Source organism: Engraulis encrasicolus, chromosome 9 (genome assembly GCF_034702125.1).
Source record: "Engraulis encrasicolus isolate BLACKSEA-1 chromosome 9, IST_EnEncr_1.0, whole genome shotgun sequence".
Lineage (NCBI taxonomy): Eukaryota > Metazoa > Chordata > Actinopteri > Clupeiformes > Engraulidae > Engraulis > Engraulis encrasicolus.
This window is the reverse complement of record NC_085865.1, coordinates 5,590,671-5,617,644: the sequence shown is the minus strand read 5'-3', so window position 1 is coordinate 5,617,644 and position 26,974 is coordinate 5,590,671. Positions and strand designations below refer to the sequence as shown.

General features: G+C 40.8%; 3 protein-coding genes across 3 annotated transcripts in view; 2 read left to right on the top strand and 1 right to left on the bottom strand.

The window, feature by feature from the left end:
• Positions 1 to 297, bottom strand: part of LOC134455399 (alpha-2-macroglobulin-like protein 1) — a 59,055-nt gene extending 58,758 nt beyond the window's left edge. The window contains exon 1 of the mRNA XM_063206420.1: positions 152 to 297. Within this exon, the coding sequence (XP_063062490.1) occupies positions 152 to 237 (86 nt within the window). The 5' untranslated portion in view covers positions 238 to 297. The remainder of the gene's footprint in view (positions 1 to 151) is intronic.
• A 5,853-nt stretch (positions 298 to 6,150) lies between these two features.
• LOC134455397 (alpha-2-macroglobulin-like protein 1) lies at positions 6,151 to 20,991 on the top strand. The gene is made up of 12 exons (XM_063206418.1): positions 6,151 to 6,314; positions 7,336 to 7,516; positions 11,309 to 11,468; positions 13,139 to 13,191; positions 13,334 to 13,354; positions 13,465 to 13,630; positions 14,521 to 14,605; positions 15,058 to 15,163; positions 16,727 to 16,841; positions 16,941 to 17,050; positions 20,598 to 20,762; positions 20,901 to 20,991. Exons 1-12 carry the CDS (start codon positions 6,226 to 6,228, stop codon positions 20,967 to 20,969), a joined length of 1,320 nt encoding a protein of 439 aa, XP_063062488.1. The 5' UTR covers positions 6,151 to 6,225; the 3' UTR covers positions 20,970 to 20,991.
• Positions 20,978 to 26,974, top strand: part of LOC134455398 (alpha-2-macroglobulin-like) — a 33,119-nt gene continuing 27,122 nt past the window's right edge. The window contains exons 1-3 of the mRNA XM_063206419.1: positions 20,978 to 21,125; positions 22,505 to 22,717; positions 23,604 to 23,753. Coding sequence (XP_063062489.1) covers positions 21,117 to 21,125; positions 22,505 to 22,717; positions 23,604 to 23,753 — 372 coding nt within the window. The 5' untranslated portion in view covers positions 20,978 to 21,116. The remainder of the gene's footprint in view (positions 21,126 to 22,504; positions 22,718 to 23,603; positions 23,754 to 26,974) is intronic.

Below are 26,974 nucleotides of genomic sequence, written 5' to 3'. Positions count from 1 at the left end.
ATCATCTGACTACCTACTGTAACTGCATATCAATTACTTTAGTTACCTTTGACGAGGAGGGTGGCAAGGTTTTTTTACTTCTACTTTTAGTTTTGACATCTCTGAAGGTATAAAGTGAATAAATCTGTAGTAGGCTACAGTATGAACTCACGTTTCAGGGGTTTGCGTGGAGACACAGAGTGCATAGAAGCTCAGTATCCCCCCAGCAAGTAGCATTGTCCTGGTGATGAGGGCCATTCTGTTGAGTGGAGCTTGGACAGTCTCTCACACTCACACAAGGTTAGTGCAGCTCAACTGATAGGCCTACGTATGTACACATTACTGCGTTTCTCATTGATTTGAATGGTCTAAGTCCAGTGACCAATACAGTCATGCCTGTATGACAGTGTGAGTACACACTGAGGTCCATTCCTGTTACTGCTACAAGAAAAAAACTGAGACGTCTGTATTTTCTCCACTGAAAAAACTACAGGCTGAGGCTCAGTCAGAGACAAGTTGATGTTGTCGCTCTGTTCTGTAGCCACAGCCAATACTGTAGATCCAACATGATCTCCAAAAATTCTGTGCTCCTGGACACGGATATTAAGGACACAAAATCCGTGTCCAGGAGCACAGATTTTGCCAAAATTCCGGGCTCCTGGGGCCTCATGTACGAAGCTCACTTACGGACAAAAAAGCTACTTAAGTTGTTTTCCACGGTCACGGTCAGATGTACTAAAACAGACTAGACGTGGAAAACTGCGGATCTCCACGCGAATTTCAGGGCTGCTGTGGAAGTTTCCGTAAGCGTGGAAGTTGCCGTAAGTGGTGCATTGCGTCTTTTTGGCGGCACACAGAGGCATGCAGCGCAACTACATGTTGTACGCAGTCGGAAATATTGCAGAGATGCAACCAGTTAAACGTGGATTTTAATGTTGATGCGCGTGATTTTAAAAAAGAAAAAAAGAAGAAAACCACCTCAACCATATTGTTAAGATGGTTGGCTTAAATGCTGGTTAAAATGAAGCAGACTCATGAAACTATCCTGGAATTACAACGAAATTGGATGCCCATCAGCAGTATTATTTCAAGTATTTGGCAGCTATTAAACATTGAATATTTTCTGGATCTGCGATGTGTCTTCTCGCATTTGTTGGGAACGTCCTCACCGCAGTGCTTGTCTTTCTCTTTTAATAAGGCTACTGTAAAATTAGTCCATCAATTAACAGGTGATTTTATAGGCCTATAGGCTAACTGAGTATTGGCTGCAAGTTATTCATAGGCCTACATGTGGCGTAGCCTACATGTGTCATCTTTCATATTTATACCCGACATAAATGTTTATTTCTCGGAAGCCTTGGCGACTGCCTCATCGCAATGTGTTTTGATGTAATGCCTTGTAAATATCAATTGTTGGGAAACCTGCATTGTAGGCCCTACTGCAGTATAGGCCTAACATGACAGTTTTTTCTACAGTCCTCACATTAAGTATTAGGCTACCGATGCCTGATTTTATACACGCCAAAGTAATTTTGTTAGGCTATTGCGCGCAGCCTTTTTCCTTTTAAATTGGCTACCTCCGAAACAGCGCCTTCACCTCGCATCATGAAATATATTTCCCGCGTTCCCCTTCCCGCGTTCCCTTTCCAATTCTTTCAACCAATGAATGCACATGAATGGGTCTGTTCATACTAATTAGAATATTCATATAGAATATTTAAGGGAGGAGGCAAGGCGGAGACTTGGGCCCGCGTGTGCTCGTGCATGTGCGCAAGATTTCACGGCAAAACCTGGTTACGCACTTATTGATACATCCAGATTTTTTTGTCCGTAAGTAACTTTCAAGATTTTCGCGCCCGCACTTTCTTGGTAGGAAATCCACGCACTTCTTTGTACATGAGGCCCCTGGACACAGAATTATTTTCCGTGATGGACACAGAGAAGTGCTCTCTCTATACTCCCACAGCTCTATGTTTCCACAGTCTTGTGTTTTCTCAGGATTTTTCTAATTTCAAATATTTTGTCTCAAAAAAACATTTCTTACTGACAGGTTAAGGTTAGGGAATGTTTTGGTCAGGGCATAACTTAAATTGCTATAGCATTATTTTGTTTAGAGTTAACACAGTGCTGTGGTAATAGCCTATAGAAAGCACTTCCGTGTGCCCATCACAGAAAACAATTCCGTGTCCAGGAGCACGGAATTTTGACAAAATCCGTGCTCCTGGACACGGATTTCGTGTCCTTAACATCCTAGTCCATGAGCACGGAATTTTTGGAGATCAGGCTGGTAGATCAGGGATGGGCAACTGGAGGCCCTGGGGCCCACATGTGGCCCTCCTCCTCACTCTGTCTGGCCTGTACATAAAACATTTTTTTTAAACCACTAGTGAATAAGTTCATTGAAATTATACTGTTGCTGGCTGATAGAGAACATTCCTTTCCGAACAATAAGGTCAGTCAGTGACCATCTAACTACCTCTCTCACTCTGTGAGTTGCTGTCAGCTCCGTGTTCATGTCGCCCTCCGATAAGAGTGATGGAAAAATGTGGCCCTCCTTATCATGAAAATTGCCCGCCCTTGCTGCCCATTCCTTATGTAGTGTGATGAAGCGGTCTGCACACTGTGAAATAAAGTATTTTTGGAGTTAATACACAGTGTGCAGGCCGCTTCATCACACTACCTACTACTTTTTGTCTGGCACCTGGACAACTACCTGTGGATGTGCGCACCCAACCTTCAAACCCCATTCCTTATGTGCCTTATATTCCAATATGCAACCATGCATCCTCCACTTGTGCTTTTGGCCTCGTACCAGGAAGTAATATGTCATGATGACATCACATTATGATGACAACAGCATTATATTTATTTTCAATATCTCTCAAAAGCTCAATTGTAAAGTCATTTTCTCATTTGCAAACTGGATGGTGAATGAAGAATTGTCCCCCAAAAATTACTTTGGCTAGGCTGACAGCGGGGAAACTTTATTGTTTTCTCCACGGAGGAGGGGCCAGAAGGCGGAGCGAGGACACAAGCATAAGTGGAGGACACAAGGTAGCATATTGGAAGGCAAACCTTGTCTTCCTTTGTGAGTTTTTACACAAAAAGGTCCACTGCTGCCACCTACAGGATTTCCCCAAAAATGCTTACAGGGTTATGCCGTTTCCAGACCGAAAGCGAACGGAGCTGCCTGGTAGCGTGGGTAGCAGAAGAAGTTTCGACTTGAATTCTCTGTATTCGCTCCAGACGCAGCATTGACATGTTTGATTCAGTTAATCACATAATGGCTCTGGCTTGACAGCCTGGGATATTCGTATATATGAACGATACAATTGGTTTTCGCCGAACCGCGTCATAGCTAATTCGCCTACGATTAGCTTGAGCTTAATCGTCAAAATTCGCTCTGGTCGCTCAAAACGCTTTGTTCCTAGCGATTTCGCTTTGGTAGCGCTGGCCGCGTGCCCTCCATAGAGAAGTAATGACTTCCGTCGCTTCGTTTGCTCTGTTCGCTCTTGGTCTGTACAAGGCATTACAGAATTCTGAAAGTCCGGATCTGGATATAGGCTGCGGATGTAGAACAGATTGGTAACGACTACTCTACTTGGCACCGACTGAGGAGCTGTTTCCACGTAGCAGGATATTTTTAAATGTGGATATTTACGTATTTCTCCTGGTTCCATTGGTTTTGGCCTTCCGTTTCCATGTAAGCAGATTTTTAAAAACCTGCATATCAAAATCCTGCTTTAAAAATATCCCGGTTAGGGCTAAAATGCACCTGATACAATGGAGTTTTTATTTTTATGCCCATGTTGCATTTCCACCTAAAGAGGAGAAAAAAAATAGCCACATATAAACATATCCTGCTACGCGGAAACAGCACCTGTGCCTCAGCCACCCAGCAGTGTATCCAGTGGACAAAATACTGAGGACATGACTAGGTTGACCAGACGATCTGGTTTAACCGGGACAGTCCCAGTTTGGGGTTGTGTGTCCCAGGTCCCGGTCAAACTCTGTCGGGACACAAATATGTCCTGCTACATTGCGCTACATGTCTATCAGGGTAAATATATGAAGAGTTCAGATGCAAAACCCCCAAAGTGCCATTTCAGAAAATAATCTTAATTCATTTTTTATTTAAAGGGACACTGTGTGAGATTTTTAGTTGTTTATATCCAGAATTCATGCTACCCATTCACTAATGTTACCTTTTTCATGAATATTTACCACCACCATGAAATTCTAAGTTTTCATTATGACTGGAAAAATTGCACTTTTCATACATGAAAAGGGGGATCTTTTTTTGACCATTTCTTGCACAGTGTCCCTTTAAAGGTACACTGTGCAGGAAATGGTCAAAAAAGGTACTGCAACTATGCTGCTCATTGAAACTGGGTTGCCTATTGCCAAATTTGATCTTTACATGAAAGTCTACTAAGTAATAAACAAATATTTTCTAGTATGGTCCAAGTAGAGTCCTTTTTGCAGCTAAAAATGGCTATTTTTGGAAATTCAAAATGGCGGACCATGGAGAAGATCCCCCTTTTCATGTATGAAAAGTGCATTTTTTCCAGTCATAATGAATACTTAGAATTTGATGGTGGTAGTAAGTATTCATGAAAAAGGTAACATTAGTGAATGGGCAGCATGAATTCTGGAAATAAATAGCTAAAAATCTCACACAGTGTCCCTTAAATGCAAAGCTATCAAAATTGCACATTTTATTATTTTATTTATGTAGTGTAACTATTTATATGTATTATCAAGTACATGAATATAAACCAAACCAACAACGGGGTTCTCTAAAAATGGGTGGTTGACGTTTAAGGGCGTAACGCAAAAAAAAAAAAAAGTTTTTCAAATTCCTGAAAAAAATGATGGATAAAAATTGGAAAAAATAGAAAAAATAAAGCACTTAGTGTTCTGTGGAATTTCACCTTATTTTTTGCCATTTTTGGGAAAATGTGTCCTGCATCAACACATTGCATAGGCATGTCACACAGCAGGAAAATGGAGTCACACCACAGGAAATTCACTGCATTATGACCATTTTAATACTGTTGAATACATGACTGACATCTGAGCTCATGCTAACTTGATAATGATATTGTGTTTAATCTTAATGTGTGTTTTCATTTATAAAAAACTTTTTTTCCTCTTATAAGAGCAGTCACACCACAGGACACCATAAAATGAACCTAAGCATTGCGTGACAGAAAGATTGCAATATGAAGACATATTAAGAGCTTAAGAGTCACCTTAAACTTTCACAGCACTCTCCAATAACTGAGACACTGACTGGTTAGGAGCCAGTCTTTAAGATCCTTGTAGTTGGCCTTGCAGCTGCCCATTCACAAACATTGACATACATGTCACCCCACAGGACGCAATTTGTGTTACGAAATTGAACTTGTAGTTAATATTACTGTCTTGAGTTTTTTTCACATTCACATATCTTAATATAAAGTTAATATTTATGCAATCATGCCAAATGCTTCATACATTATTCAAAATGTTGTTGGTTAATTTATATATATATTAAATTCCAGGTTTCATTAATGTTACAGTCACACCGCAGGATATTTGACATATAAACCTTTACATAAATCTTAACAAAAGTGTTTCTTCTCATCTAAGACTAACATGAAACATAATGTACCACATCTTCTTTCATTGACATTTGTTTTTTAAAGGAAAAATAACAGTTTTGTAGGTTTTTAACCAATGTTACGAAAAAACAAGGCGTCACGTCTCCCACCCAAATATAGAAGTGCAGGTCTTCAGAAATGGAGTTAGGGGGTTTTGCATCTGAACTCTTCATATGGAAAAGATTAGGCCTACATGTTTACCTGCCACAATTAATGGCAGCCATCTCTTGTATAGAAAGTCTGAAGGAGTCAGTTGCGATTTGTCATTCCTCCCCCTAAAATTGATTAGAATGCAGGAAATTGCATCTAAAAAAACATTTCTGGGGGAGGGCCCAGACTAAAATCAGGTCAGACTACAAAAATCTGGTCACCCCTAGACATGACGTCTGTGTTTTTTGTGTGGTAGTTACGGGAATGGACCCCGGTGTGTCCTCAGAGGAGATTACTGACATGACTGTATGAGTCACTGGACTTAGACCATTCAAATAGATGAAAAACGGAACCATTAACCTGGCAGTATTGTGTACATACGTAGGCCTATCAGTTGAGCTGCACTACACTTGTGTGAGTGTGAGAGACTGTCCAGGCTCCACTCAACAGAATGGCCCTCATCACGTCCAGGACAATGCTACTTGCTGGGGGGATACTGAGCTTCTATGCACTCTGTGTCTCCACGCAAACCCCTGAAACGTGAGTTCATACTGTAGCCTACTACAGATTTATTCACTTCAGAGATAGTTAAAGTAAAAGTAGAAGTAAAAAAAAACCCTTGCCACCCTTTTCAACAAAGGTAACTAAAGTAATTGATATGCAGTTACAGTAGGTAATCGGATGATTCTGTGCTGGTTGGGTCAAATTTGAGATGAATTTTCTTTTTAGGTTTTTATTTTTTTCCAGTAACAGCATAGTCTATATGACTACAGTGATATAACTTGCCTAACAGGTAGGTAGTAAGTGCCAGTGTTGTATAAAGTACTCACACCATCAATGTACTTCTACTTTGACTTTTGACACCTCTCTGTACGATAACACAAATGTACTAGTGGAGTGTAGTTATTGACTTTAATTTGCTGGCCACTTGCTGGCTGCCAATTGTCTTGTGCTTCATCTTCACTATTCACTACAGTGTACATCTACTTCACTATCCACTATGTCTACGGCACTATCCTCTGGCTACGTTTACATGACGTTTAATTCAGAATGAATAATTCATAATTAAATAGTTCCGTTGAGTGTACTTTGATCTTTCATTTAATTCCGAATAAAGAAGTGTTTACATGACGCTTTCAAAGCCGAATTAAACTTTGCTCAGAATTAAAGTGAGTTCATTTCCGAATTAAATGTCTCATGTAAAGGTAGCAACTATATCTATATATCTGGCTTCTTTCCTCAAACCATCAGACTGTTGAACTCCAAACCACCATAGAAATGAAACCACTCCTTCACTAATCATCTCTCCCTTTTTCCTCAAACCTGCCTTTTTTAAATGCAGATACTTTTTAAACCTTTTAAAAATATTTTTTCCAACTACTACTTTTTCCTTTTTCCTGTTTTTGGGGACTGTCTGAGCATGGAAGCTTTTCATTGCACATGAATTCTGGAATTCATGTACACATGAAATAATTATCTTGTATCTTGTATCTCTATATCTATTTGAGTGGTTTGGATTGCCTGTGCTTCCCAACACATACACGTTTTCATTCCTCTTCAGATCATTCCTGGTGATGTTTCCTGCCCACATAACATCAGGGTCTGAAGCCAAAGTCTGTGCCACTTTGCTGAGTCCCAACGAGACTCTGCTCATGTCAGTCTATCTGTCAGATGGAGAGGAGAAGAAGCTTTTGCACCAGGAGACATCAGACAAGGAATTTCACAGCTGTTTCACTATTCAGGTAGTAGCAGTAGAAACAACAAAAACAAGAACAAACACAGTATTATGATGATTAACCCATTGATGCTGGATGTTGCATTGTGCAACATTGGCCCTGGCGCCTGGAGTTGAATGATGCAACATTCAGGGTCATGAGATTTGAGACAATGTTATTAAAATCTTATTATGTTAGAGCTGAAGGAACACATTCTAATGCAATATGAGGGTCTTAATGTTTAAATCAACTTATTGCATGTAGGCGAGTACATTTAGGGTTTAACCCCAAAAAAATTGATACAAAAGGTTTTTTTATGGATTCTATTACTATTGGACCTGCTAAATGACATACTAAAAATCTAGTAAAATCTGACTTTGGGAAATGAGTTTTTTCAACATAGCTGCCATAGGCTTATTATAAGGGTCAAGAGACACTCCAGGTGAATACGCCAAAAAATTTAGCTTGCCGATATCACCATGAAACTTAATCCGGTGATTACTCACATATTTGTGAGAGAAAAATGTATTGCAAGTTTTCTGAATTGTTATGTTTTAATATGGTAATTGGACTATATCTAATTAAATATGCATTAAATTTCAAAATGCAAAACCTCAAAATCTGAAAAAGCCAAGCTCAAAATTACTCTTCTATTTTGTTTCTAGTAAGCCAGAAGATATCTTCAGAAGAGATTATGGACATCTCTTTTTGTTTTGTAGTAAATCTAAAAATCTTTGTGCAGACACACCAGCTAGCATTTCTTTTCAAAACATGATTATTTAACATCTCTCTTAGATAAATAATTGAGTTTTATGTGTCTCAAGTTCTTCCAGACATTCTTTGAGTCTGGTGGTATCATTCTTAGCATGTATCAAGGGCAAGATCAGCTGTCCTCAAATCATAGCCTCTCCACAGAGGTGTCCTAAGGGCTGGTGCTGGGACTCCTATTTGCCATGTACACCACATCACTGGGCAATGTTATCTGTTCTCACAGCTTCTCATACTACTGTTACACCGATGAAGCACAGTTACTTTGTGCCAGATGACTCCACGCGGTCACACACATTTCCGCTTGCCTCTCTGAACTATCCACAAGTATGAAGAAATGCAACCTTCAGTTGAGCCTCGCCCAAATGCACTGCTGGTGATCCCAGCCAAAGATTTAGGTTGCCATGATATCGAGCTCAATATGGATTCTGCTACTGTTGCCTCAAATAAGGCCACAACAAAACTAGGTGTCATTGTTGATGACCATCTATCATTCTCTGACCACATAGCCTCAGTTTCCCAGTCATGTCCTCTTTTTCATGCCCTAATTGAATACAAGGCCCTGACCCTTGCCTATGAAGCTACAACAGGCCCTACTCTGGCTTACCCGAAAGCTATGCTAAAGCCCTATGTCCTTTCAGGACATTGTCTGTCTCCAGTACCAACCGCTTCACCTTGCCCTCTACTTACACATGTAGTGGCTCCTGTCTATTCAGTAGGGTTTAATCCCGGGACCCGGGATTCCCGGGAAATCTGATCAAAACAATTTCCCGTTTCCCGGGAAAGCCATGACGGGAAACCGGGAAAAAAATTAAGTGCGTGTCTATTTGTTGTCCCAGCAACATAAGCAACAGTGCCATCTAGCAGCGGTAACACTTCAGGCTCATTTAAGCAGCAGCAGTACAGGCCCATTTCAGCAATGTCTGAGGTGCGCGGTTGACGTATTATTTCATCCGCAACCGCTTCTCAGAATTTCTAATCCACCCGCCCTAATGTTTTTTCTCCAATTTCCAAAACCGAATCCGCCCGCCATCCGCCTATTAGTTTTTAGTATTTAAGATGCCTGAGGCACATAGTCGATCGTCTTTTTCAAGCAGTGCAGGTCATTTACATCTTGCCAGCCCATGTTTAAAAAAATCTCTAACTTATAGCGATTCCCAACTTGTCTCCACCCATCGCACAACGTGAAAGTTGAAACGTGTGGATGCTTTAATGCAGCCTAAATTTTAACAGTTTAAATAGCCTACATCCAGTCCAAGCAGCACAATCGAAACTATTGGCTATCTAGCTTACAAGTTTGGATGGTATCCAATAAGACGAGTCAAGTGTCTTGCGAAGAGTGCAGAGAATTACGTCGCGCGTGTGTGTGTGAGCGAGAGAGGGTGAGAGAGGGAGCGATTCCAAACTTGTCTCCATCCATCGCACAACGTGAAAGTTAACGTGTATGCTTTCATGCAGCCTAAATTGTACCAATTTTGCCTCCTCTCCAAGCAGCACAATCGAAACTATTGGCTATCTAGCTTGCAAGTTTGGCTGGTCTATCCAACAAGATGAGTCAAGTGACATACGGTATGTCTTGCGAAGAGTGCAAGCGTCGCTTTGTGTGTGAGCGAGAGAACCAGAGAGAGAACGAGAGAGGCGCTTCCCAAAATCGCTCTGCAGAAAGGGCAAGGCGATGTCTCCAAATATTAGACAAAATGCAGCTTATTTTAGTTAAGTAGACATCAGGAAAGTATTTTGTTTAGTTGCAAAGCCGAGCTGATTGGTTCATATTGCTCTGAAAGACACTCAAGTCTATGCCTATATTTTAATGGGTTTATTATGCGCGCGAGGTCACCTAACTGTAGTGACGCCCGGTGCTATTACCAGAGGAAAACGATAGCACTTGGGCAAACGGTAAAGTCAGTTTAGCCATGCATACCTGCCTATGATGAACCAGTTTTCTTGTTTGAAAAAACACTCTTCCTGGCGCTAAAGCAAACTGCCATTTCTGACTGACCCAGATGAAATCCCATGCACGGAACTCCACTATTGAGATGACATCGCATAGGCTATATTTCCCACCGCTTATCACAGTAGCCGACAGTGAAACATTGTTCTCATGAAGCTGGCGGTAGACGTGTATACTATCCACAGGTGAAGGACAATGTGCCATGATTTTGCGCACAACCTCAAACACAATTCCTTAATGGAAAATAGCCAACCCACTGTTGCATCAAACTTATAGGTGAAAGTCGTGAGCTCCACCGTCATTGATAAGCGCTGCATGCTGCGCACATCATCTTACACTTCATTATTATTGTGTTGGTGGATAGGAGAGCTTAATCTTAATTCCTTTCTCCCAATAATGATACAAACAGTAACAACTTACAAAATGCCAGTTTGGGAGGAACAGTTGAATTATAGCCTGTACATGACTAGATCAAAAAATTTGAAGAAAAGAAAAAAAAAAACGGGATTTCCCGGGATTCCCGGGAAATGGGCCGTCAGATCCCGGGATTTGATTCATGCCATTTTCGGGAAAAATATTAAACCCTACTATTCAGTACAGCTGCTGAAAGACCCAAAATACCTAGTGACACCATGATTCATCACTGATGATGTGCCCTGACAAACAGTACATGGATATTATCATAGCAGTAGTGTCTTTATCCACCCAAACAGCACTCCAAACAAACAGATCCTGAAAACATGTTAGTTCATGCCAATGTAATTATCATGTAGTAACCTTTATTTAAAAAAACTTTGATCTTGAAAATGACACCTTTCCTGAAGTCAGATTTTCCTAGATTTTTAGTATGTTATTAAGGACACTTAGAGGTAACAAAATCAGTTGAAAAACCTTTTGTATCAATTTTTTTGGGGTTAGGTCTTTTTTTTGCATAGATGTACTCGCCTAATTATTTTATGTGCTTCAGACGCTGAGCTATTTCATTTTTTATAGACTGAGGGCAACTTTTCTTTAAAAGGCTTAGGCATTCAGCACCCTTTTTTGTTACCTGTTGATCATTACCAAATATTGGTACCGTATTTATCCTGTATCTCCAACAGACTCCGTCTGTAAACAAGGACTCTGTGCAGAGCATGACAGTGGAGGTGAAAGGTCAGACTAGTCTCTGGACTGAACAGAGACTTGTTAAAGTCCGCCGGAAACCTGCTCCCATCACTTTCATCCAGACGGACAAGCCCATCTATAGCCCCAGCCAGACAGGTAAATATCACAGCACACATTTTTTTAAAAAAACATCAGTGTTGGCCCTACCCTGGCCTAATGGTAGGGAACTCTTCTGTTAATCGGCCAACCCAGGTTCGAATCCCGGCCTGGGTCCTTTGCCAGCAACCGTAACTCTGGCCATTCATGAATTCTTCACGAGAAAAACTGAAAAAAATCAACTTTAAGCCTCGTGGTGCCTTTACGAATAGCCTCGTTTCTCGTGGTTGGGTGACGAAAGGGGGAACTGACAATTGCGGTAGTTTGGTTCTGGGGGGAAGAATAATGCGGACGGACATCAACAATCAAGCGAGAGTGAAGGCTAACTGGAAACGACGGAAATCAAACATTTCAAACAAGTGATTTACGGTTAAGTTTAGGGTTAGGGTTAAGGTTAGGGTTAGGGTTAAGGTTAGGGACAATGTTGGAGGAAGGGAGACATGGCATGAAGCTGACACAACGACAGCGCTCCCCTCCCGGAATGCACGCTGCTCGGGTGGTCTCTCTCTCTCTCACTCGCTCTCTCTCACCCACTTTCGACGACAGCGTGTGTTGCTCAACTACGAAAAATAAGGCTATATCGTAGCGGCACCACAAAGCATTCAGCTGATTTTTCCCGAGACTGGGCTCTTGCCAGCCCTTTCCCGTTTCTCTCTCTCCCTACTCGCTTCCAGTCACCATCTTCACTATACTGTCATAAATAAAGTCAAAATGACCAAAATATATATTGTAAAAAAAGAATCAGTGTTAAAGTGATTCAAGCGCGCACTCTGGGACTCAATACACTTTCTGGTGTTTCTCAACGGGGGCTCTATAGGGCATTAGAGGGCCCTTGGGGGCGTTGAGAAGGAGACCGTGGGGGAATGGTGCACTCAGTTGCAAATGGGGACATTAAGTCTACTTTGTTTTTTTAATACTGGCAGGTGTATGGTGAAGTGAAGGGGGGCTTTCTTCAACAAAGGTTGAGAATCACTGCTCTAAAGGATATTAACTTTTTTTTTTCTGTGAACAGGTTTAGTTGCAGTCAGAGTAAGAGTCAGATGTGGACATCTCAGGTTCGTAAAGTAAAAGACCTGAAGATTTGTCCCGTCCATCCAATTACTGTAGCTGAAACATCTCATCTCCAGATGAGTTTAGAGGGGAAATGACCTGTGTGAAGAGCACAGACAAATACGGATCTACACGGCTGCTGGACGTTTCATTTTCTCTGTCCAGTTTGTGCACCTCAGCTCGTGTTTTTTTGCCTCCAAAATGTTTGATGCCCGTGTGTCCACTGTAACAGTCCCAAAATGATGATGACATCAGTGACTGAGCCTTCTAAGTAGCTGCTCCCACCCTTTGGAATGCACTACCCAACCACATTCAAAATGCCCCTTCACTGGCCATGTTCAAAAAGCACCTCAAAACATATCTTTCCTTTCAGGCCTTTGGCTGCTAGTTTCCACAAGCACACACACCTTCACACATACAGTACAACCAAACCCAGACCTTATTCAGCGACCTTGTGTATTTTGAAAGGTGCTATTCAAAACGTCATTATCATGTAATATATACAATAATACATGTTATATTATTATATAAGTCATTATTATTATTATTATTATTGTTTTTATTATTATTATTATTATTGTAAAAGTGTAGTGATTCTCACTGTATTGTCGCACCCACAGTGCATTTCAGGCTGGTCTCCATGGACACCAACTTCATTCCCCTCAGTGAAACGGTGAGAGACACATCTCAACTGCCATGAGTCGCCACGATCCTTGTTCAGTATATTGTGGACCAAACTACGTTTAAAGGAACAAAGTTAAACAGCGATAGTATTACTATTTGCAAAACATGTTTAATGTTTTTTTTTTTTACAGTACAATCTTGTCACTCTGGTGGTAAGTATTGGCAATGTCATAGTTTCTCCTTATTCTTAACAATCCCATATTAGTTTTTTGTCCATTGTCCAATTTCAGTTTCACAACTTCTGAGTGCTTCCTCTTGACAGGATAGCCGCCAGAACACCATTGGACAGTGGCACAACTTGACATCAGAGACCAAGATAGTGCAGCTCTCCTATGGCTTAAACCCAGAGGCTGCACAAGGCATTTACACCCTCAACGTCGCCGCTCAACATGGCCAAAAATCACTTAAATTTGAAGTCAAACAGTATGGTAAGTGTATAGTATTTACAGTATTGAGCATGTTTTTTTAGGTTCTTCACTAATCAACATAATTTTTTGTGCAGATTTAATTTAATTTAAAATGTAGGCCTATATGTGCAGAACTGTTAATGATTAGCCTAATTACTGGGACAACGATACATTTTGAATGTACAGAATATAGATTATGTGTCCAGTTTGTGTGAGATGTACATGTATGACGTGCTGGTGAAGACCTTTATGTCTTGTGTTGTCGGCTGTTCAAATAATATAGCCAAACAGCCGTGGCTGAAGCATGCACTGTTCAAATAATATAGCCAAACAGCCGTGGCTGAAGCATGCACTGTTCAAATAATATAGCCAAACAGCCGTGGCTGAAGCATGCACTGTTCAAATAATATAGCCAAACAGCCGTGGCTGAAGCATGGGCTGAGTTTATTTAGGCTAGCCGATGTCAAACTCGATGTCAAAAAAGAGCCATTTTATTCGGCCTGCGAGATCATGTCAAATGTCTATTACAGTTGGCACATACACCATTAATGTATAGCGTAACACAACTTGAACATGAAATTTGCTGTATCACAGGATGTGCAGACACATTTGAACAGACAAATATGATGGGAAAGAGTGTATGTGAAATTTGTAGTGAAATTTGAGTATGAAGTGCATGTATGCACAATTTTAGTCCATAATTGTTGAGTTCGGCCCACGACTTGGTTCCAGATTTTGATTTTGGCCCTCAGTCAATTTGAGTTTGACACCCCTGATTTAGGCTAGCCGATGTTGCATGTAAGTTAATGACACATTCAGTTTGTTTTCCCCGAAAAAGGGGCGCAACGCAGATTCACAAACAAAGTCTCGGATGGCATCATGCATATTCTAATGACTGCTCTTTCTCTTAGTACTCCCCAAGTTTGCAGCTGTTGTGAACACCCCAGAGAAGATCCGTATTGGTGCAGAAGAATTAAAACTGGAAGTCTGTGGCAAGTACGTGCCAAAGAGGGCAGCATGCATATCTGATGAATATTCATAATAATAGTAATAATAATAATAACAATAATAATAAATTATAATACATGATTTACATGAATACATGATTTGTAAAGCGCTTTACACAGGAACTACAGGAAGTTCACACACACACACACACACACACACACACACACACACACACACACACACACACACACACACACACACACACACACACACACACACACACACACACACACACACACACACACACACACAGATGTACTATGTGGAACAAGGTTGAACCACATTCATCTGGCGAGAGCCAGGTCATTGTCATCTTAATGACCTGGAAATCTCATCATGTGTTAAAAGCGGTGCTAAGGACCATATTTTGATGTCTTTCCCTCCCTTGTTTCGATGTATGAAGGACCATATTTTGATGTCTCTCCCTCCCTTGTTTCCAGATACACATTTGGCCAGCCTGTAGCAGGGACCGCTTCCATGTCCCTATGTCGGAAAGTCAAGCGAGGATATCAAAATAAACCACCTTGCTCTGCTGTGTCGCTGGAGGTAAACACCAAAGAACATGGGAAGAAGTCTTATTTACAAATGTGTAGAACGACCACATGTCTTTGCTGCCATCATTATTGGGGGAACGGAAGTCACTTCTTTGTCTTTTGCCATGAACTGTTTAAAGGGCAACCACAGTATTTTCAAAATTAAGCCCCTTTTCTGGGTTATCTGCAACGTTTTAGAGTCCCCCTCACCGTTTTTTTTCGTTGTTTACTGCTGGCTACTTTAGATTTTGTCTAAATTGGCTTTACATTGCCTATGGGCATGTCCAAATATGTTCTTAAAAAACACCTTAAACATTTGTTTTCAAAAGTAAGCATCTCGCTAAGTAGTTTGGAGTGTCCACTGGCATTCCCTATCAAGTTTGAAAGCCAAATATGGCGTAAAACGTATTCACAACATGATACATAAAACACATCAGAAGCCATGTTTAGCAACATAAACTGTTGTGGAATATCAGTGAATACCCCTGAGAACTTGGTAAGTTGCACAGCCTTGAAAACAAATGTTTAGGGTGGTTTTGAAAACATATTTGCACATGCCCATAGACGGCCATTCTAAAGCCGGTTGAGACCAAGTCCAAATTATCCAAATAACAGAGATAGCAGCAAAGCTGAAACAAACGGTGAGGGAGACTCTAAAACTTTGCAGACAACTCAGAAAAGGGGGTCAATTTTCAAAATAGCGCACTTGTCCTTTAAGTTCATTCGTGCTCAACACTTCATGCTGTAAGTTTGCACATGCGTGACTCAGATGCACGTGTCCCCCTAAAATGGTGACACCCATGGAACAATATGGTGATGATGCCCATGGAAGAGTTGGTAACACTTTACTTTACAGATCGCTAATAAGGTGGCAATTTCATGTTAATTTCATAGTTATTTCATAGTTATTTCCGGGTAATAACTGTTTGTTTTTAGTAACAACAGCAAAATAACCATACAGTTTCCAGTGCATTGTGGTGACACCCTGATGACTCGCAGCACGGTGACACTTTGCACACACACACACACACACACACACACACACACACACACACACACACACACACACACACAGACACACACACACACACAGACACACACACACACACAGACACACACACACACACACACACACACACACACACACACACACACACACACACACACACACACACACACACACAATGCACTGGAAACTGTATGGTTATTTTGCTGTTGTTACTAAAAACAAACAGTTATTATCCTGAAATAACTATGAAATAACTATGAAATTAACACAAAATGACCACCTTATTAGCGATCCGTAAAGTAAAGTCTAACCGAAGAGTTCATCTATACTTCATTATTGCCAATATATTCTCTGGAATGAAATACTTCTTCCCATTTACTTTACAGGTTAACTGACCTTGGGCTGGTCCTTTCTTTGATATCAGTGCTTTTGATACAAAAAATAAACCAAATATGTAAAACCTGTGAGATTGCTGTTTTGTTTTAAATGAATGAATTTCAAAAGATGCTACTGAGGCGGAGTAATCCATGCCATGCAAAACAAAACGTGTTTCTGTTCTCACCACAGATGGATGCCACTGGTTGTGCCTCTCACGTTTTCAGCATGGCACCGTTATTCCAGCCCGACCCAATGTTTAAACATGCTTTAACATTCCAAGCCACTGTAGCTGAGGAAGGCACTGGTGAGTTTATCATATGCATCACACAAAGGTTTTGTTGACCCAAGGAACCTGTGTCTACCTTACTTTACTTAGGCCTATATTTATTGTATTTGCCTCTAGGTATCACTATGGGTGACAGCAGAGATATTGGCTTGGAATACAAACTTGGAAAACTGACATTCATCGATACACCAAATATAATTGAGGAGGGAGCTGTTTTGAATGGGAAGGTAAGAGATGCAGCTTACCATGAAGAATTTCTGAAAGGGTTTGGTTATCATTCTACAGAATTGAAATGAGAATGTCTGTAAATTCTTGGATCAGCAGTCAAAAAGTCAGTCTTAACCCTACTATCTCTAATTTGCCACTTATAAATAAACAGTATGATAATTTTCCATGTTCCCTATAAGGTCTGAACCATGAAAGCATAGATGGAAAACTCTATTTTTTGGGGGGATTTACCTCAATATTTGACCCCTAAACAAAATGTAAAAAAAGCTAAACTTTTTGACCGTTTTTGAGACATAAAATGTATCATATTTGATACATCAGGCTTTTAATTTTCAATCGTGTTTATTTCAATGAAAAATGACTTTTAATGCATTTAAAGCTCAGAAAAGATGTCTGACAATTTAATGTGAGGTTTATCTTTAAAGGAACAGTCCACCCTTTTTTGATTTTCACATATTTGCAGTATTTCCCCCAGCATTATTCATGAATGTGCATATAATTTCAGTCTATGTGTTTCCATTGCCTAGTTTAACAGTATAGCCAAATACTTTAAAATTAATGTAAAATTCACCAGAGTGCAAAACAGCTATTTAATCCTGTCCTGTGATCATTTGTGGCTTGATGCTAATGCCCCCATTCACTTCCAGTGATTATGTTAAGCCATGCTAATAATTCTGATCTAATAAATCTAAGTTCTGGAAAAACTGAGAAGAAAATGATATGCACATGCATGTATAATGCTTGGAAATACTGCAAATATGTGAAAATCAATAAGGGTGGACTGTTCCTTTAAATACATTTCCCGCAGCCTGGGTGGGCAAAATCTGTGTATGCAAAAAAATAGATGATTGAACACTTAACACCCTCTTCATGAGTGAGATATAGATCATCATTCATTTTGGATGGGGAAATTCAATATATAGGTCCATTACTACCAATTGGACCATTTAACCATTCATTTCTATGCAATTTATATGCAATACATTTTATTTTATTTGCAACTTTTGAAATAAAATAAAAGATATGTGTTTTGTGAAATGCTTGCCATGATATGAATTACATTTCCCTATGGCAAAATGCATTATATGGCAAATTCCCACCAACGCCTGATGTATCAAATTTGATACATGGCATTGTAACCCTTTTTTCTACAACATGATGTAAAAAAATATAAAGACTTACTACAGTAATGACTTACTCTCAGAAAGGGAAGGGTCATACTGAACTATGAATGACAATATTTGGGTAAGGCTATACCTAACCTTGTTGACAGTTTTGACAGTTATACCTCCAAAAACAGAAATGGTCACACAACCAATGCAGCCGTAAGACATACAACCTTCACTAGAGGGCAGCAGACCAGTGAATCCTTGCAAACAAGTGGTTTTTCAGATAATTATTCATTTTGTGGGTGTGGCCGAGGTCTTCAAATGTTATGTACCAAACAACAGGCGACCATATACTGTAGGGTTAAATTAGCCTACATGACCGTCACAAGCTGAAAGCCCCAAATATTCCTAAACTACCTCGTATATTGCCAATACGGCTGATTTCTGTTTTACTGTATGACTGTAACGACGGCACACCACAGTGTTGCAATATCAGTAGAATATAACGTGTTTTGTAGATTGTACCTGATCAGACAACATGCCCAGTAAAATGCTAAGCTATCTATTTGGTTAGCTTGATTGCTTGACGTCAAAATTGATCAATCCAATGTTTTCCACAGTTGTCATAAAGGGTGTTAGACCAAATATATGTTTAGTCATGTCAGGAAAGCACGTTCATGAATAATGCTTGGAAATACTGCAAATATGTGAAAATCAAAAAAGGGTGGACTGTTCCTTTAAGAATCAGCAGTCAATGACTACACAGTAAAACTACAGTGTGCATTCAACACTTAAAGAGTCCGTTTAACATCTTCTTCAGTGTATTTGGTTGCAGTGTATTTGGTCTTTTAAGAAAGCTAAGACCTAAGGTTGGTTTTTATTTTCGTTCGAGTTTTTTTTTAAAAATTTTTAGCAAGAAAAAGACTGGTTCAAAGTAATTTTCTCTGTTGGATTATGGGCATACAATTTATATGCATGCGCCCTTATGTCTCCTCAAGAAGCTGGATGCAGTTTATCATTCTGCACTGCGATTTGTAACAGGTGCCCCCTCAAGAATTGACCATTGTGATCTGTACTCTAAAGTCCAATGGCCATCCTTGTATTTAAGGCGTGAATTGCATATGTTACTTTTTTATTGCAAAGGCACTGTTGGGCAAACTTCCCTATTATTCCCTTCCCAGCAAGGCCACTGACAACCCCCCCCCCATCCCCCACCACCATATCTGCGACTGAACATTCCACCTGCACTACTATACTTGTGACTGAACTTTCAACCTGCACTAACTCAAAACATGCACACACACACACACACACACGCACACGCACACGCACACACACACACACACAAGCACACTGCACTTTCTGCACTAAACCCAAACATACACACACTGACACACACACACACACACACACACACACACACACACACACACACACACACACACACACACACACACACAGACACACGAACACACACACAAGACGCACACCGCACCTTCTACCTGCACTAAACACATACACACACATACACACACACACACACACACACACACACACACACACACACTGCTGCTGGTGTACTTGACAGACCTTTTTTATATTTATTTTCTTCAAAATGCTACTATTACCATGTCAGAACGCTATAAAGGACTTTTTTTTAGGAAAAGCACAAAAGCACAACAAATACCTCTTAATGTATGTCCTCTACAAGTCTTCTGTTGTCCAGTCTTGCACTTTAAATGTCTGTATGAGCACTGTCTATGTCCATACTGTCTTAAGTCCATGTATAAGTACTGTCTATGTCTATACTGTCTATGTCCTTACCTTAATTAGTCTATGTCTGTATGGGAAAGCAAGAAATGTAATTTCAAATTCTTTGTATGACCAGTGCATGTAAAGAAATTGACAATAAAACCTACTTGACTTGACTTGACTATTATATCTGTAATTTATTGACTTTTTGTACTTTATCTTATGGCACACGTTCCTCACACAAGTTAGTACTACAGTCTTGTAATCCTCACACTGAATTAGGGAAAATAGGCTTTTCTTTTTATGCCCCATACCTATGGAATGAGTTGCAGAAGATATTATGTATGAACTCCCTGCCCTCATTAGAGAATTTTAAGAGGGAAATTAATACAGTATACACAGAGGAGGGCCATTGTTTCTGACTATGCAGCAAATAGGCTACTTTTTTTAATCTCATAATACGTTTTATGTATACTTCTTCTTCTTCTTCTTAATGTGTTTTTTGTACATTTATTTTCCTTTTTGTCTCTGTGTTTGTCTGTGTCTGTAACTACATGTATGTTGAAGAGACTCTGTGAATGAAAAAGAGTACTCTGTGTTTAATTAACACAACATTTTTTTACTGTGTACAAAAGTGTACATCTCTCATTATTCACACGTGCTTATGGTTTGCATCCCCCAACAGATCAAACTCACCCGTTATGATGGTGCCCCCCTTGCTCTCCAAACCGTTTATCTATTTGAAGGTCCACTATGGAATGACCTCATCCAGACCCTCACCACAGACTCTGATGGAATGGCCCAGTTCTCTTTCAGCACTGCTACTATCTTTCGAGAGATTTACCTCACCGTAAGCTGAAATCTTAAAGAAAGTCATTTTGACAGACAAAAGTGGTTGATTGAAAATAGAAATAGTCGAAAATATGTATTTTGTTCTTCCTGTCTTCACAAATGAACAATTACTAACACCAGCTTTATTCTTTTCTAGGCAAGTTCATTCGACAGTCTCCTGCATTACAGTGAGACTACTCCACATTATGACTCTGAATCCAAATAAATCCCCATACTGAGGCCAGGCAAACCCACGTACAGCTCCCTGGCCATCAGTCCAGTCAGTGGCACTCTCCCCTGTGACACAGAGACCCCCATCCCAGTCACGTACACCTTCTCTGGGGAGACCTTCAACAGCCACTCCCTGGACATCATGTTTATGGTATGTTCGGTAGGGTGTAGTATGATAGCCTGGGTCCCAGGCTTGTACGAAATTCCAAATTGAATGAATTTGAATTCAAAATAATGCCATATTATGAACACTAGGTGGTGGTGTTCTCTGTACTCTCAATGGGTGGTGTAGCTTAAATTCAAAGAAATTCATGGTAATGACACCACCTGGTGTTCGTATTGTGGCATTACTTTTTTGCCCCGATTTGGCACTCGAAAGACTTTTTGGGGAGTCGGGCCGATTTCTTGCTCAATCACAGGTCAATCGTGAGTCTCGCGTCGTGTAGTGTACATGGGGTAACGACAAGCGATTTCACCTCATGATCGCGCAATCGTGGGGTCGCAAGAAAATCAAAACTGTTTGAAATCCTGCTCGTGGCTCGTGCGTAAATCGCACATTTAAAGCAGTGCTACGACCCGATTTGACACTTCACACGCACAAATGAATAGGGCCGTGCGATTTGCTGTTGAGCGCGACCTCATCTCCACCTCAGGTGCGCATGTTCCCTCCTCTGCAGACCGGGGAAACATGCCTGTCGCGTCGCACAGTGGAAGCATTTGGCTCGCATCCGACTGTCGGCTCGTATAGTGTGAGGACGCGAGTCGTGAGATGTGAAATGTGAAATTCCATCATGCAGTGTGAGCAGGAGCTTAATACCCACAAGTGAAAATATCGCACAGTGTATGCCCGGCTTTAGTTCCTTTTATGCTGCAAAACATTTCATGACCATGTCAGTCTGGCAAAGCTGCCTATCTCTACCACTTCAGGGCTCCCCACATACTGTATTTGGGAATGCAATCCACAGACTGACGCTGTTATGAACATGCATTGTTCTTCTCACCACATTTGTTACTCAGGACAATTCATGCCACATGTGTTATTCAGAATTATGTATGTAACTGGTTGTAGTGTCGTCCAGAGGCATTTGATATGCACACATTTGGGAAGTTGGTTGCAACAGCAGTTTTGCCAGTCTACATTTACATGAAATTTGCGGTTTTGCTCGCTGCTGCTAGCCAGTTTCAACTGACTTCGTAGTTGTGAAACGAAATTGAGCAAAGGCACTAGGTGGCGTCACCCTAATTATGGAGTTGGTTGAATGTACAGGGTGCATTTCTCGAAACCATAGTTGCTATCTAAGTTAGCTACTTTGTTGTTAGCAATTTGCAATTTCCCATTGACAACTACCCAAGTTTCTGGCTGCTAACAACTTCTCTTTCACTTCGACTTTTAATTTTAACACCTCTGCCAGCAGGCTGGTTAAAATACAGGTGTTAGACGGTAATGCTCAATGTCCTCTCCCAAACAGTCCCTACCGCGGTGCACAAGTAGCTTGTGCTTTCTCTAAAAGTAAGTGCTGTGTGTTCCAGGTTTTCGCTAAAGGAGAGATTGTCCAGCATGGTGTCATGCAGGTTCCAGTGACCAGTGGGCAGCTGGTCATCAAAGGACAAGAGTCCTTCAAGTTATCTGTGCAGCCAGAGATGGCGCCCTCTGTGCATGTGATGGTGTACTGCATCTTACCCAGTAAAACAATTCTGGCTAAAAGCAGACAGTTCTCCACTGAGAGGTGTTTCAGAAACAAGGTATGGGTCCTTGAAGTGGGTTTTTTTTTGCGTTACTGCAACAGGGAGTTATATAGTCACCTTTGGTTCTTTTGATCACAATATTAAATTCATACAACATTCCTGGGCAGATATTTATGAAATATACATGATTGGTCAGAATTTCGACAGCCTGGACAACAGATTGGTCTTTGGCCAATGGTTTTTGATTGGCTTTGTTGCTTTATTGAAGGTCTGGTCTCTCTGCGTACCCTTAAGTGTTTTACAATGGTTACATTTATTATTATATTTTTTTTGTACCTTTATTTAACCAGGGAAATAAAATCACATTGAGAATAAAATTCTCTTTTACAAGTGAGCCCTGGCCAAGGCGGCAGCACACATCACAATTACATTTACAGACAGGACACAGACAAAACAGAACAGATAAATATGGATGAAGAGATAAAATTACTCAATAAAAACCATAAAATAATAAACATAAAACAAGATTAAAAGGAGATTACAAGATTAAAAGCAAGTGCAGACAGATTTAAAAGTGTCATTAAGATAGGCTTTAAACTCAGCTACAGACATAAAAACAGCAAGCTTAAGAGATTTCTGAAGCTCATTCCAGTGAGTTGGGGCACAATGAATAAAAGCAGTTTTACCAAATTCTGTTTTTATTATGGGGACATTTAAAACAATGTAGCTACTTGAGCGTAGGTTATATCCTTGATTGCTAAAAGATAAAAGGCTCTGTATATACAAGGGGAGCTGAAGACGCTTTAAAAAAAAACGATGACAAAAAGTAAAAGGCTAAAAGTAAACATACGGTATAAAGTAAGGTGAATATCAATCCCAAACAACAGTAATTACATTATAACTTATGTACCTGTTTGTATGTGTATGTGTGTGCTGTCCACAGGTGTCAGTGCAGTTCTCGCCCCCTACAGCCGTCCCAGGGGAGAGGGGCTCTCTGCAGCTGTCTGCCCAGCCGGGCTCTCTCTGTGGCCTCAGCACCGTGGACCAGAGCGTCTTCATCCTGGCACCCGGGAAACAGCTTGATGCTCAAAAGGTTACTATAGCAACGATCCAGATCAGAAGCAGCTGTATTATTAGTAGTGCAGTAGTAGTAGTAGAAGTAGTAGTAGTAGCAACAGCAGTAGCAGTTCAGTAGAAGTAGAAATAGTAATTGTAGTGGTAAAGGTAAACATTTTCAATATTATTCTAATTATTAATTATTCTAATTATTCTGTGTCACGTCAATGCAACAAAGTGGGCTCAATGTCAGTCTCCTAAATGGGCGTGTCTTAGGGCCTTTCCCATTACTAATCTCCATCCCTACGCCTTTGCCTTCCTCTTGCCCCTCGTGCTTTCAAACAAAGCCGCAAGGTGTAGGGCTTGAAACGCAACCCCTATGGATTGGGATGCCGCTTCAACAATCACGGAATGACAATCACAGCTGTCACTAATTCCATGCATTAGGTTGACGTTAATAGCGTTTTTGTTCATGTGCGTTTCACGGAGAAAAGGGCCATCACACATTAGGACAATGTTAAACTTCGTGCAATGGAATAATTACTACCACTTTAAAACCTAAATACTTAAACTTGTGTGCTGTTGTGGGTGCCGCGGCTTGCCTCCAATTTTTAAATGAATTCGCAATGCATTCAGGGAAACCTCTCGAAGCCCTCCGTCCACGGAGTCTGCTGTCGGAAAATCTCAGCGTGGAGGGGTGGAAAGCCCTTCGCCGAACCCTTACCCATCTGTCTGAACATGAATCGGGATGCCACTACGCCTACATGTGGACGCGCAAAACGGAGGCAAAGGGGATCGGCGTAGGGCTCAGAGGTGTAATGGGATTCACCCTTATTCAACATTTTCAACATAGAACTCATTTTATTCTGAAACCCAGCTAGTTTCCTAAAGGGCCAGGGCAGTTCATAGAATACAGCTTAGAACCTAATTAAACTTAATTCTGAATAAAGTGAGTAGTTTATTCATTTTTAATTCCGAATAACTTTATTCCTCTGCCATGTAACCTTTAATTTCGCTTCAATTCCGGTCGTTCCATGCATGCTCATTGGGTAGGTGATGAAGCAAGAGCCAGCAACACAGGCCAAGCCATGACTGGATTGTCCATGAGGCATACAGGGCATTTGCCCGGTGGACTGTTGGTGATTTTCAGTGTTGGGGGTAACGTGTTACTAAGTAACGTCGTTACGTAATTTAATTACCTTTGGCAGTAACTTAGGAACGTAACGCATTAAGCCGGGCATACACTGTGCGATATTTTCACTCGTGGGTCTTAAGCTTCTGCTCACACTGCACGATGGAATTTCACTGTTTAAAGGTTCACAGCTCACGACTCGCGTCCTCACTACACGAGCCGACAGTCGGATGCGCGCGAAATGCTTCCACTGTACGACGTAACAGGCATGTTTCCCCGGTCTGGGAAGGAGGGAACATGCGCGCCTGAGGTGGAGATGAGGTCGTGCTCAACAGCGAATCGCACGGCCCTATTAATTTGTACATGTGAAGTGTCAAATCGGGTCGTAGCACTGCTTTAACTGTGCGATTTACGCACGAGCCACGACCAGTTTTGATTTTCTTGCGATCCTGCGATTGCACGATCGTGAGGCGAAATCGCTTGTCGTTACCCCATGTACACTGCACGATGCGAGACTCACGATTGACCTGCGATTGAGCAAGAAATCAGCCGACTCTCAAAAAGTCGTGCGAGTGCCAAATCGGGGCAAAATCGGGGCAAAAGTCGCACAGTGTAAGCCCAGCTTAACTCTTCAAATTTCAGTAACGTAATTATAGTTACTGCACTGCTGTAACGGTCGTTACTCGTTATTTGAGCCTATAATTCATCTTCAGATTTGCTGATATTAGTTCTAGATGCACGAAGCTCTCTGTCTGGGCTGTTTTTTCCCCCAGCCCTTCTCGAGCTCTCGGGTGTGGGTGTGTGAGAGCGCGCGCACGCAGACTGATGTTCCTTCCTCGTTTCATGAGCCCGTTGCGCTGTGATGTGCTTAACATATACTACAATGCTTGGAGTTCCACCATCATTTTTTTTCTAACATTACGCCAGGTAAAGTGAAAGTGATTCGCTGCGCAGTTAAGGAGCTGTTTCTACGTAGCAGGATATTTTTTAGCAGGGTATTTTTCTCCTGCTAGGTGGAAACGCAACATGTGGATAAAAAAAAATCCTCCATTGTAACAAATGCGTTTCAGACCCCTAAACAGGATATTTTTTTCTCCTGCACCTGGATTCTTAAATATCTGCTACGTGGAAACGGAAGGCCAAAACCAATGCAAAACCAATACAAGCAGGAGAAAAAAATATCCACATATAAAAATATCCAGCTACATGGAAACGGCACCTAAATCTACAGTCATTCCGAGTCCACCGTTACGCAAATGCATGAATGAAACAGCTGTACCCATCGCAAATGCCATGGCCTCTGTTGTGCTCACTGATGACATATTGGTTAGATACAATTAAAAAAAAACAGTTTGGGTAGCTCCGTCTGCAGCAGCAGCCAGCGCGAATCAAGTAGACTAATTGGGAATAACGTGAGAACAACAGCGCAAGCAACTACTGCGTTGAGGCCACGTTCTTCAGTCTATTCAAATGTGCCTGATCACACCGTCTTCCAGCATGAACGGATTCTGCATTTCGTAGAATCCTTAATAATAATGTTCATGCATACAATCCAAGGTCGTTTTTAATCAGGAAACTGAAAGGATTTGGAGTAGCTAAGCTGCAAAATCGAGGAGAGGAAATATGTAAGCCTAGGGTGTCCTTACCTACAACATTTCTGTTTGGTATGGCCACCTCACCCTACTCATTCTGTTTTTATTCAGTGAGACCAAAGGCAATTTTCATGCTGAAATGACAATAAAAGTCTATTCTATTTTATTCTATTCTATTCTATGGCGTAATGTTAGACTAGATTCAAATTTATTGACACTGTTATAAATAGGACTACAGGGCAATCATGAAATGCATTTTAGATGTGAGAATGACAATAGGCCTAGGCCCTATATGAGGGATTCCATAGAGGTACAGTTTGCACATATTGAATATTAAAATATTAGGCCATTTACACAGCCGGCCTACAACCTGGGGAAGCAGGTGTATTATGAGTTGTGCCACTACACTGGTTAAAATCCCTTTTCCCGCGAAAAGTAAAGTAAAGTAATAAGTAACAAGTTACTTTTTAAATTTAGTAATAAGTAAAGTAATTCAATTACAATTGAAAGCAGTAACTAAAGTAAAGTAACCAA